The sequence below is a fragment of the Pseudophryne corroboree genome, chromosome 7 (genome assembly GCF_028390025.1).
Source record: "Pseudophryne corroboree isolate aPseCor3 chromosome 7, aPseCor3.hap2, whole genome shotgun sequence".
Classification (NCBI taxonomy): Eukaryota; Metazoa; Chordata; class Amphibia; order Anura; family Myobatrachidae; genus Pseudophryne; species Pseudophryne corroboree.
In genome coordinates this window covers 353,498,431-353,511,451 of record NC_086450.1, presented here as the reverse complement: position 1 = coordinate 353,511,451, position 13,021 = coordinate 353,498,431, and the positions used below count along the sequence as shown (strand labels likewise).

Genomic DNA, 13,021 nt, shown 5'->3' with positions numbered 1-13,021 from the left:
TCTGATACTCTTACATAACTTTTGTACCAGAGTTTTTTGATATTTAACCCTTTCCGTATGTCCGCCATCTGAAGCTGTCCCCTTTCTTCTCTTTCCCTACGTACTCTTTTTTTTTTCTTATGTCTGCTCTTCATGTTCTCAAAGTGCCTACACCATTGAATTACTGGATGCTCCCCCCTCCCATGTATTCCCCCTCCATCCTCCTCTACATTGTGTTATATTGTACACACACCCTTTTTTCTTTTTGTACCTCATAAATTTGCCTCTTTTCAATAAAAACTATTGATATTAAAAAAAAAAAATTGTTTGGCCATAATCTACATTGTTGGTACACTGTAACAGTACATTTGTTTGATGTGGCTTGTACTCACAGGTTTGCAGGTCTCATTGGTCTTATAACAAATATGAATGTCACAGTGTAAATAGACGACATTTAAATCCTTGACATATTGAAAGAGCTGAACTGAAAAGCGTCCATTCTGAGAGTTTCCATTTTCAATCACATTAATAGTGGAGTCCTGTTTGCTGGGGCAGCTGTAAAACATCAGTGTCCAACAACAATGAGATTATTTGCTTTATTTGGAAATTTAATACAATTTGACATGATACTGAAAACAGTCTTTTGATAAGAGGAGGAATGAACATGGAAACTTTGACTTGCCAGGTCCAGGAGTTTCCTGCATGCCCTTTATAAAGCCTGTAAGAATCTGTATGTCCAATGTTATGCCCACTAATCTGCACTGGTCTCCCCTATCTGTGTATCCTGTATTGTGGTCCCACTTTCTAACCTGTTTAATGTGTGTTATTTTTCATATGCCAAACAACCCACAAAAAAAAAATTCTCCCCTCATCTGCATGTCATGTAGTGTACAATCCCCCAATTTCTGTTTTTGTATTCTGCCCCCACACCCCCATCTTTACATTCTTTCCTGTGCTACACCTCCCCCAAGTGTATGTTTTGCATTGTCCACTCACCGTGCCCCAGTCTCTATATTTTGTACAGTGCTCTCAACAACACCCCACCACCACCACAAACATACACAAGCACGCATATACACTAATTTATCTCATGCATGCCATCTCCAGCCCTCTTTTTTGCTAAGCTCTGTGGCTCCCTTTGCAGTGCTGATGCTAGTGGTTCTTCCAGTCTCACATCGGCACTTTTGCAACATCATCACATCTGGTCTGCAATGCTTTTGGGAACTCAGAATCTGGGCGCTACTGGGACAGTCATAGGTGCCGATTAGGCATTGCTTTCTGCTGGGGAAGTGGTCATTCCTACTGCACCCTCCTGGCTATGCCACGGACTACAAGTACTAAACAATATACAATAATGGAAAATTAAAAAAGGAAAGACATATAACAGTATTTTGAATAATACGAAGTAGAACGCTAAGGGGCGTATTCATGAAGCAGTATAAAGGATGGAGAAATGAGCCAATGGAGAAGTTGTCCATGGCAACCAATCAGCACTGAAGTAACATTTATAATTTGTATATTATACAAATGTACAGAGCAGCTGATTGGTTGCCATGGGCAACTTCTCCACTGTTTCACTTCTCCACTCTTTTCACTGCTTCATGAATAGACCCCTAAATGTTCTACTTAACGTTCTAGCGTTAAATAAATCAGAGTTTCTGTGACTTACCTATTTCTTATCAAATAGTATTTTGCAGAGGTAGATGAGTCTTTCGAAGGTGTGGCATAGCAGTTTTTCATCAGTACAGAATAATAAGCATTATCAGCTGATTTTAGAAGGATTCCAATATACAAAGTGGTTTTAGGTGTCAGTAGGACCTGTGTACCCTCATAGGGTGCCTTGTAGCTTGAGTCTTTGTAGAGGGCAATAGTTGCCAATAGCTGTCCTGTGCCTTCCACACTAACATCAACTGAGCTGTAGCAATAAATAATGTCTGCATTAGGTTTTGTCCTGATAAAAAGTGTCTTAGTAATGTGTTAATAATGTCATTACTTTTTGTGCACAGATCATTTAATGGTGGAACTAGAACAAAATGTTAAAGTTAGTTAAAGTCAATACTCAAAGAGTAAAATCAGCAATCAATGTAATTGATTTTGGAAGGTGATTTTTAATGTGTATATAATGGGGAGAGTGCCGAGAATGTCCAATACCATTATACAACTAGTCAGGAGGTGGCATAGAGTATGGGCAGTGACAAACCAATGCTGGAGCAAGTCCTCTGGGTGCCCCATATGTAAATACCTCCCCTCCCCATTTCCTGACAGGCATACCATAGCATAGGTGTTTCCACAAACCAACTTATTCCTTTTGTAGAGCAGGGATGGAGCCTCATATTTGGCTCCAGGTTGTGTCAGCATAGACGTGTTTGCACTTCCAGAACATTTCCAACATGGGGACACAGAAGTAGGCAGCTTCACTGGTTGTAAACTGACCATTGTTGCCCAACCATGTCACAATAATAACTATGAATGATTAATATTCTTTCACTCATTCAGTGGTCCATGAATTACCCCATAAACCTTGGCAGCCTAGATGACTACCTCTATTTCATCTAGTACTGTGGAGCCCTGCTGATGAGGCTTCCAATGTTGGGAGGTACTGTATTCATGAGACATAATAGATCATGTTCCACATAGCTAATGGCATGAAATATATTTATTGTACTCTGGGAATCAGTAGTAATGCCTTAGTGGATATTCACTTGTGGAACACATGCTGCTACTGTACAACAGTCTGTGCGGATATGGCAGATCTATTATGTGTGTGGAACAAACATGTATTGGTGGAGAGCAGAATGTGGCTGCTATAGAAAGTAGAAGAAGTTACTTACAAAAAAGAAAGTTTGTCTACTGCAGGGCAGGTGCTGTCATAATCTTGTTTTCTGTCAATATTATATTATGGAAATAATGATAGTTGATTTTTTATATTTTGTGGTGTAACTGTATACAGTACTTTGAAAATAAAATGAATAAAACAGAATATGCAATGCTAGTTTCACAACAGCTTTAAGTGGGCTGAGATTATTTGAATGGAGAAAATGAGTGAAGTGTGACTAGATCCACATCACATCACATTAGACTGTGTTCAGTAACCAGGACAACAGTTTACAAGCAGGTTTTTACAGCTTTTTTATTATGTGAAAACAAGTGTGTTTGTCTCAGGTTTATAACACGCTGTCCATACTGTACTGTATGTCTTACATTTTTGCTTATTTTTAATATAAATTTGGGTGAGACGTACCATGCACCTAATGATACATCCCGCCGCTTACAGCATGCATAGCACCGTTTATTAATGCTGTATGCATATAGATTGGCAAATGTAAACTCTTCCGATGAGTGTTGTCTATTACAATATGAGGAATTCCAGATTTATGAGCTAGGAATCCTTCTGCACAAGTGCGAACTGCAGCAGACCCTGGGAGGGTTTGTATGGGTATTGCCCATAGGTTTCTATGGGCAACGTCAAGCTTGATACATATGGGAAATGCAGTAAAACCTCACAGTTTTCTGAGTTTTGACCACTTTTTGCCATTAGTTTATGCCACCATTTGTACTCAGCAGTGCTGTATAATGGGGTGATAGGAAAAGCATGCATTAGCTACAATAAGAGAACACTATTTGTGACAAATAGCGTGTAGACAATTCTCACAAGAACGTTGCAATTAATGGATATGTAATACTATTACTTGCTAATTAAAGTTCAGTACTGCATAGTTACTGTACCTTGAAAAGGGCTGAAGAGCTGTTGCAAGAGAGAGCTGTATGTCCAGAGGGTATACACAAGAATAATCTATACTGACAATATCCTCTCCGCCAAGCGATGAGTCCATAGATAGATAAATTGTGTTTTTGTAGATAATGTGTGTTTTGTTGTTCTGTGTAATGAAAGGAAAATTACTAATGAGAATATTACCAAAACACTATTGCATACAATTAGACTGAACTCTAGGGTCAATAAATAGGCACTTAGTGATCCAAGCTGAATTAGGTCCTACTGAGACAGAAATTGCGATTTTTTTCAATCCTGCTTCTGCTAAAAATCACGTGAAGAGCCACCCAGAAAGGTGAAAGACGGGCACCGATGTACTTGCAAAATTGTGATGCATATGCAGAAATCGAGTACCATCGTCAGTTGCGGTTGACCCAGGGCTACTCAGAATAATAAGAATGCCGTCGCAACAGCACCATGTTTTAGTCGCAATCCATTGCAACTGATGTCAGATACTAACAAGATTTAGAAGATAATACAAGTGCGCTGTCATCAGCAGCTGGTATAGGGATGGTCAAAGTCTCTTGAATAGATAAACAATGCAAAAAAAGGAAGTAGGTATACCAGCGCTGGCTGTAATAAAACATATATCAAATGGACGGTTTGTTTTAAAGATAATAAACACAATTTATTCATTAAATTCCACACAAAATAAAAGTATTAAAATATACACATGCGTTAAAAAGTTCATAAGATAAAGCCACCAATGAGAATTATACGTCATTCACAGTTCCACTTCTGTGCTCCTATATGCAATTTCTCAAAAGGTTTGCTAGGACACTCTCCAATGTATTGCAGTTACTGTATAAATAATGTATTTTTACTGGATGTACTGTGTACTGGCACAGATCCCTTGATGTTGTCTCAGCCTTAGGGATGGTCCAAAAATGGCTGAAGGGATGGTCCAGGCATAAAGTGCTGTAGTGCAACATCCAGTGGTGGAGCAGGTGTCCAAATGACTACCAAGATGAAGAGCAGGAGTCCAGAATATCATCAGGCTCAAGCTCTATGCATTTCGCTGGTTAAAGAGCATCCAGCTTCCTCAAGAGCATATGACGTCAGATACTCTACAAGCCCCAAAAATGGCCATGATACATCTGCATTTTTCCAACCACTCCCCACAAACACCATGTAAACACCCATATACGGTCACTTCCTGTCCATCAAATTACAATCGCATTTCACTAAATTGTGATCACATTCAACTAAATTGTGATCACAATTTATCCTTCGCGCACGCACAATGCGTTCACAATGCATGCACAGTCTGGCGATAATCGCCCGATTGCGATTTTGCAACTGAAGCTAAATAAGGCTCTTAGTACCAGAGAACAGACATTACTGTTCCCCATACTCTACTCCAGGGGCGGGCTGGCCATAGAGCTCACCAGGAAGATTCCTGGTAGGCCGACATATCTGTGGGGCCTGTTTCGTGTGTTGTCACGTAACAAGCAGTTTAGCCACATTCTGTACACTGCATTGCCCCAATTTATTCTGTTATTCCATCTATGCGTTACAGCAACTCTGCCAACCAGTGATGCTGCCATGGCTGCACAGTATGGTATACCGCTTCTAAAAAAAATTACAGGGCCACTTTTAGTTCCCAATCTGCCCCTGCTCTACTCTACTCACCTACAAAACAGATACAGTAACTGGGACATTCAAGAATAAACTTCAAGATATGGTGGAATTGAGAGGAAATGAAGCAAGACTATTTCTTGTTAGCTTTAATTAATGAATAAGTATTATGTAATGTCCATTAATGATGCTAGTTACAGTAGTAAGCAATAATGGCCAGTATAGTCATTTTCTTAGCCTATAGTGTTTTCTTTCCCTTAATACTTTTCATGTTCCAAAAAGTCATAAAGTATGGCTTGAGTCACTTTTTGGGATATAGGGGGTTATTCCGAGTTGATCGCAGGCTGCCGACTTTCACAGTGCAGCGATCAGGTAAAAAAAACGGCAAAATTGCGCATGCGTATGCATCGCAATGCGCACATGCGTCGTACGGGTACAAACAGCATCGTTGCCGTGCAATGCTTCTAGCGACGAATCCATTCGCACAGCTGATTGCAAGGAGATTGACAGGAAGACAGCGTCAACTGACCGTTTTCTGGGAGTGGTAGGGAAAATGCAGGCGTGACCAGGCGTTTGCAGGGCGGGTATCTGACGTCAATTCCAGGACCTCCGACGCTAGAATCATCGCACAGGATAAGTAACTACAGGGCTGGTCTTGTTTTGCACAAAATGTTTTTGTACCGCTCGGCTGCATATGCGATCGCACACTTGCAAGGCGAAAATACACTCCCCTGTGGGCGGCAACTCTGCGTTTGCACGGCTGCTAAAAGTAGCTAGCGAGCGATCAACTCGGAATGAGGGCCATAGAGCTAAACAAGGAGGCAGAAAATTGGTTTGTAGAGGCAAAAATCAAGGGATTTAAGTGAAAATATGTAATCTGGTCCTCATAGGCGTGCGCAGCACATTTTATTAGGGGGTGCACCATTGGAGGGGTGTGTCTAGCACCGCCTTTTGGGCGTGTCTAGTACCATCTATTGATGGTCAACACAATATAAAATATCCACCCTTGTACCAATCCTAATAATGCAGATACATTGTCAGATGTTGTGGTGTGCACCAAACAAATACCCCTGATGGCACTAACTGCAATTACACTGCTACTCCTCAGCCTGGTCTGGCTCCCCCTCTCTTTCCCCTGCAAGCTACATCAGCTTACTTACAAGTCAGTCACTCACACACTGACAGTCGCAGACTAGTACTGCTGCTGCTGGAAAAACAAGTGACGTGTCAATGCTGCTGCCGACCGCCTGCCAGTATTGAATTTGTCTTCCTAAGTGGAACGCTGGCTGCATGCTGCAGCTCATCAGTGGCTGGTGTTGGCATAGCATAGAAGGAGCGAGGTGGGCGGGTGTGACGGGTGTGCGTGCGAGCAGCATGACATCACGCTGTTTTTGTACATTGAGGTGGAGCCGGGAGTTTTGAAAGCCGGTGGCAGTGGCACCCTTGATTAACCCAGGTGTCCGGTCAGTAATGCAGTCCTGACAGGGTGCAGCGCAGAGGGGACAGTAATCAGCCTGCTCGGCGATCGCTGTATCAGGCATTTGAGATCGGGGAGCCAGACATTAGGGGGTGCCTGTGCGCACCAGGCACCCCCCTGCTCACGCATATGCTGGTCCTTAATGTGGTAACATTTATGTGTGCCAAAGGCTTGGAGATTAGTTAAAATCCATGGATATCACTTACCACCAACTCATTCCCACACACTCCATTTTTCAAGACGGATAACACAGCTATGATTTTTGTTCTGTTAAAATCTGAAAATCCTGTACAGCTACTGTCTCTCAGGTGTACATTTTTGGTGTTCAATTTGAACTTTTCCAGGTGACACTGCAGGAAAGTAGCTTTTATTTCCTGATTACCACATGTCAGCTCAGGACGCAAGTCTTGCAAGGCTAGAAAAAGAAAGTATAAAATTCTGGTATTGACATGTTTTTAATCAACAATATTTCTTTCTAACACTCTGTTTTGCATATAGAAAATTAAATAAATTCCTATTTATATTTACGTATACAGTACATGCTTAGAGTGGTCTTGAGTTGGACATAAAGTGGCACAAGTGTGGACATTTGTGGCAGTCAGATATACTACTTTATGCTAATGTGAGTATCCATCTATATTATTCATCCCTCTTTATGGTCACACCATTACTGTTTTTCCCGTCCACAGTTGCAACCATCATCATTTGTATTGCCACTTAAATCTAATCTGTGCTGGATGCAGAAGTAGCAGGTTTAAATAGTCCGCCTTTTCTAGAAGATACTCCTATAGGTTGCATCTGTCACGTGACCAAAACACTTCCACCACTGCTGAACATGAGCTTCAGAAAGATGGTGGCTCACTGAGCTCTAAAGCAGAATCAGAGCCTCCTTCAAGCTGCACACCTTGATGCTAAAAGCACACTGATGAGATCTGAAGGGTCCACCAGCCGGTAATCAACACCCCATATTCCAGAACCAGCAATTAGTGCTGCAGGGAGCATACAACACATAGGGGTCTATTTACTAAGCCTTGGATGGAGATAAAGTCAACAGAGATAAAGCCAATCGGCTCCTGTCATTTTTCAAACACAGCCTGTGGCATGGCAGTTATGAGCCGATTGGCTGGTACTTTATCTCCGTTGACTTTAGCTCCTTTCAAAGCTTAGTAAATAGACCCCATAGTCCTTTTAATAAACCATCAGGGAAGAGTAGTCCTCTGTAGTAACTGAGGGCACCCTGATCTCCATAGTATTGTAAAATCTTATGATGCCATCATTATATTATTATTATTATTATTATTATTATTATTATTATTATTATTATTATTATTTCCAAGGTGCCGCATGAGTTCCATTACACCATACAAAGGAAAATAACCCAGATTACATGGCTATAGAGTGAATGGGTGTGGTATTGAAAGTCGACAGTAACTAGGTCGACAATGTCTAGGTCGACAGTAACTAGGTCGACAGGGTGTCTAGGTCGACAGGGTCTTTAGGTCGACATGTTCTAGGTCGACAGGTCAAAAGGTCGACATAAGTTTTTAATGTTATTTTGGTGTAGTTTTCTTCGTAGAGTGACCGGGAACCCCAATTAGTGCACCGCGTCCCCTTGCATGGCTTGCTTCGCTCGCCATGCTTCGGGCATGGTGCCTTCGCTCCGCTACTGCTTCGCTCGGCACAGATTACCGTTCCAATCGTAGTCCACGTGGATCGTTAAGTATGAAAAGGTTCAAAAAAAGAAATAATTTGTGAAAAACTCATGTCGACCATTTGACCTGTCGACCTAGAACATGTCGACCTAAAGACCCTGTCGACCTAGACACCCTGTCAACCTAGTTACTGTCTACCAATAGTGGTCGACCTAGACATTGTCGACCTAGTTACTGTCGACTTTCAGTCCGGATCCCAGAGTGAATAGTATAAATAAAAGTGACATACAGATACATAATTACCACCTACAAGCTGTATAATTATGTAACAATATATGAGGAGAGGGGGTCCTGCTCACAAGAGCTTGCATTCTTCCTTTAGAACACTGCTAGACTCACCAACACAGATATACTGTAACTATAGTTACTCTTCCAGCTCTACTCTAAACAAATAAACAATTCTTTTCTTAGTTGTATCAGTAAAAATGGAAAGTGTTACCTATCCCAGTCCAAGCTGAAGTGCAAATTCACTGTACCAATAGGACGCGTTTGGTATGGGAGACTGGCGGTCGGCATCCCGGCGGTCAGCATTTCGACGTTGGGATCCTGACCGCCAGAATGCTGGCAGGGGGATGCAATGAAGCCCCTTGTGGGCTTGCTCCGCCCACCATGGTGTGAATGCGGTGCTCGCTGCACTCGCCACAGAATGTCGTGGCGAGTGTCGTGGACACCCTTGAGTGGGAATTGTCCTTGGCCCCCTGCTGGCATTCTGGTGGTGGGGATCCTGGCATCGGTATGCGGACCGTTGGGATCCCGACCGCCGGAGTCATAACTACATCCCAATAGGTCTTATTCCAAACATTTGAGGATCTATTAAATACCTAACTATGGGCCTTATTCAGGTTGGTTAGCAAACCCAAAAAAATTAGCAACTGTGATCAACCAGGGCTGCTATCAGAAATTGTGGGGCCCGGGACTGACAAAATAGACAGGGCCCCTCCCTCCCAATAAAATGATTCTGCTGCACTGCTTCACCCTATATGATGTCATACATTGTGATGTTACATATAAGTGGAGTGTTGCGGGCCTACAGGAACGGTTTACAGAGAGCTGATGAGCAGATAAGGCTTGTTTTAAGAACTCCTCCCTGCGCATCAGCCTGCTGTTGATTCACAGACCGGTGCAGATCTACGGGTATTGGCGGTAGGAGCCAGGGGTGGACCCCCCTCTCTGTAAGGGCCCGGGACACCAATCCCCACAGTCCCCCCCTGATGGCTGCCCTGGGCTCAACCATGTTGCACTGCAGGTGGGGCAGATATAACCTGTGCAGAGAGGTTAGATTTGTTTGGGGAGGTGTTCAAACTGAAATCTAAATTACAGTGTGAAAATAAAGCAGCCGGTATTTACCATGAACAGAAATAATATAACCCCCCCAAATCTAAATCTCTCTGCATATGTTACATCTACCCCACCTGCTGTGCAATGTGGTTTTGGCCAGTTGCTAACTTTTTGGGTTTGCTAACCAACCTGAATAATGCATGCATATTAGAACTGTTGCATTAAATCATTCTGAATTGTGTTTTTCACATACGTTCTACACACTCATTTTTCCATAACCAGTGCAAATACTACATGCCGCATCTTTGTCATACTTGCCTACTCTCCCGGAAGTTGCGGGAGGCTCCCGTTTTTTGGGGTAGCCCCCCGCACCCCCGGAAGAGTAGGCGAGTCTCCCGCATCCTGCTCACATCCTAGTGATGCGGGCTGGATGAGAGATACTCTCCTGGGTTCGCGGGTCCGTGGAGTGGGGAAGGGGTTAAAATTATGCGAATTGCATCATTTTAGCTCCACCCCCTTCCTGCGGACCCACAAATCGCAGCTTGATAATGTCACAGCCCGCCCCCGCCCCCTGAAGTCTCCTGCAGTGTCTCCTCTCCGGGCTTCTCCTGGAGAGGAGACATTAAAAGTAAGGAAGTATGATCTTTGTGCGTTTGTATGTTTTGTGTATACTGGTACAGATTCTATTTTTTCTATGTTATTATTAAAAGTAAGATTTTTTCCAAAAACAATTTGGAAAAAGAGTGCCCCATTCATTGGTATACTGTCTCTGTTATGTACTTTTTCTATATACAGTATGCATTTTTTACTATCTGGATCACATCAACAAATAATAGTTACTTTCATACGGTATTCTGTATGTTATACATTGTACTGTATATACAATTCTGGTCTCTCTATTTAGCCATCTTTAATCTGTGCAAGAGTTTCTTTTTCTCTTATGTTCCTATCCCTCATATTAGACTGAATGAAGAGCAAGCACCAGCTTTGACATATGTATGTTGCAACTCATTTAGACACTATGGGATATATTTACTAAAGTGCGGGTTTATAGAAGTGGAGATGTTGTCCATAGCAACCACTTCTAAAAACCTGCACTTTAGTAAATATACCCCTAACAGTGAGGAAAGGTGTAGTCTTTGGGCATCATTCAACTCAGCAATTTGTAAAATTATATAAAAATAGTAAAAAAAATTTTTAAAATACTTAAAACTACACCAAAATTGGGGCCAGTGATAAAGTGCAAGCCAGGAGCTGGTTGGTTTGTAGTTAATCACTCTCCACTTTATCACTTTTCAAGGCTTAGTACATCTGGCCCTTGGTGTGCTGCACATCAGTGTAAATTGTGACCATAGCTGTGTCTAAGTTTAAATATAACAAAATGAAACAGACCAAATTAACATCAACCATATTCCTGAGTGAGAATACCGGGCTGCGGTCGGGATTCTGACCACCAGCATTTCCCCTGCTGTCAGGGCTCCGGCGTCGGCATTTCGACCGCCGGGATCCTATCGTTCGGGAAATTAACTGCGTCCACTTTCTATGCATGGTATTGAATTTGTCTTTTTCTCCATTGTTCGACATTAAAAAAGCTGAATACAACATTACTTCAAGTTCTGACAATGCATTATAAAGGTGCATACACACTAGACGACGTCACTCTATGAGCGACATCACTCTATGAGCGACATCGTCTAGTGTTTCCACTCCCAGGCCGGGCGGCTGGCCGTACACACTGAGCGATATGACCGTTCATATCGCTCAGTGACGTCAGACAGTGACAGGCCGTGCTGGCAGCTCCTGGACGACAGCCCAGATTGAGCATGCATGCACCCCCGACACCGAGTGTCGTTAACAACCCACGGAGCCACGTATTGGTCATCGTTGCCAGCATACACACTTGCCGAGAAAGTAAACAACGTTGCTCAGGAAGGGTGAAAATTATTTATGTTGTTCATTTTATTGGCAAGCGTGTATGCATGTTTAGACTAGAGATGAGCGCCTGAAATTTTTCGGGTTTTGTGTTTTGGTTTTGGGTTCGGTTCCGCGGCCGTGTTTTGGGTTCGAACGCGTTTTGGCAAAACCTCACCGAATTATTTTTGTCGGATTCGGGTGTGTTTTGGATTCGGGTGTTTTTTTCAAAAAACCCTAAAAAACAGCTTAAATCATAGAATTTGGGGGTAATTTTGATCCCAAAGTATTATTAACCTCAAAAAACATAATTTACACTCATTTTCAGCCTATTCTGAACACATCACACCTCACAATATTATTTTTAGTCCTAAAATTTGCACCGAGGTCGCTGTGTGAGTAAGATAAGCGACCCTAGTGGCCGACACAAACACCGGGCCCATCTAGGAGTGGCACTGCAGTGTCACGCAGGATGGCCCTTCCAAAAAACCCTCCCCAAACAGCACATGACGCAAAGAAAAAAAGAGGCGCAATGAGGTAGCTGTGTGAGTAAGATTAGCGACCCTAGTGGCCGACACAAACACCGGGCCCATCTAGGAGTGGCACTGCAGTGTCACGCAGGATGGCCCTTCCAAAAAACCCTCCCCAAACAGCACATGACGCAAAGAAAAAAAGAGGCGCAATGAGGTAGCTGTGTGAGTAAGATTAGCGACCCTAGTGGCCGACACAAACACCGGGCCCATCTAGGAGTGGCACTGCAGTGTCACGCAGGATGGCCCTTCCAAAAAACCCTCCCCAAACAGCACATGACGCAAAGAAAAAAAGAGGCGCAATGAGGTAGCTGACTTTGTGAGTAAGATTAGCGACCCTAGTGGCCGACACAAACACCGGGCACATCTAGGAGTGGCACTGCAGTGTCACGCAGGATGTCCCTTCCAAAAAACCCTCCCCAAACAGCACATGACGCAAAGAAAAAAAGAGGCGCAATGAGGTAGCTGTGTGAGTAAGATTAGCGACCCTAGTGGCCGACACAAACACCGGGCCCATCTAGGAGTGGCACTGCAGTGTCACGCAGGATGTCCCTTCCAAAAAACCCTCCCCAATCAGCACATGATGCAAAGAAAAAGAAAAGAAAAAAGAGGTGCAAGATGGAATTATCCTTGGGCCCTCCCACCCACCCTTATGTTGTATAAACAAAACAGGACATGCACACTTTAACCAACCCATCATTTCAGTGACAGGGTCTGCCACACGACTGTGACTGATATGACGGGTTGGTTTGGACCCCCCCAAAAAAGAAGCAATTAATCTCTC

General features: G+C 43.0%; 1 protein-coding gene across 1 annotated transcript in view; it reads right to left on the bottom strand.

Moving 5' to 3' along the window:
* Positions 1-317: 317 nt before the first annotated feature.
* LOC134944184 (uromodulin-like) overlaps positions 318-13,021 on the bottom strand; it is a 49,162-nt gene continuing 36,458 nt past the window's right edge. The window contains exons 9-12 of the mRNA XM_063932760.1: positions 7,013-7,221; positions 3,706-3,857; positions 1,649-1,894; positions 318-534 (exon numbers count right to left, since the gene is read on the bottom strand). Coding sequence (XP_063788830.1) covers positions 318-534; positions 1,649-1,894; positions 3,706-3,857; positions 7,013-7,221 — 824 coding nt within the window. The remainder of the gene's footprint in view (positions 535-1,648; positions 1,895-3,705; positions 3,858-7,012; positions 7,222-13,021) is intronic.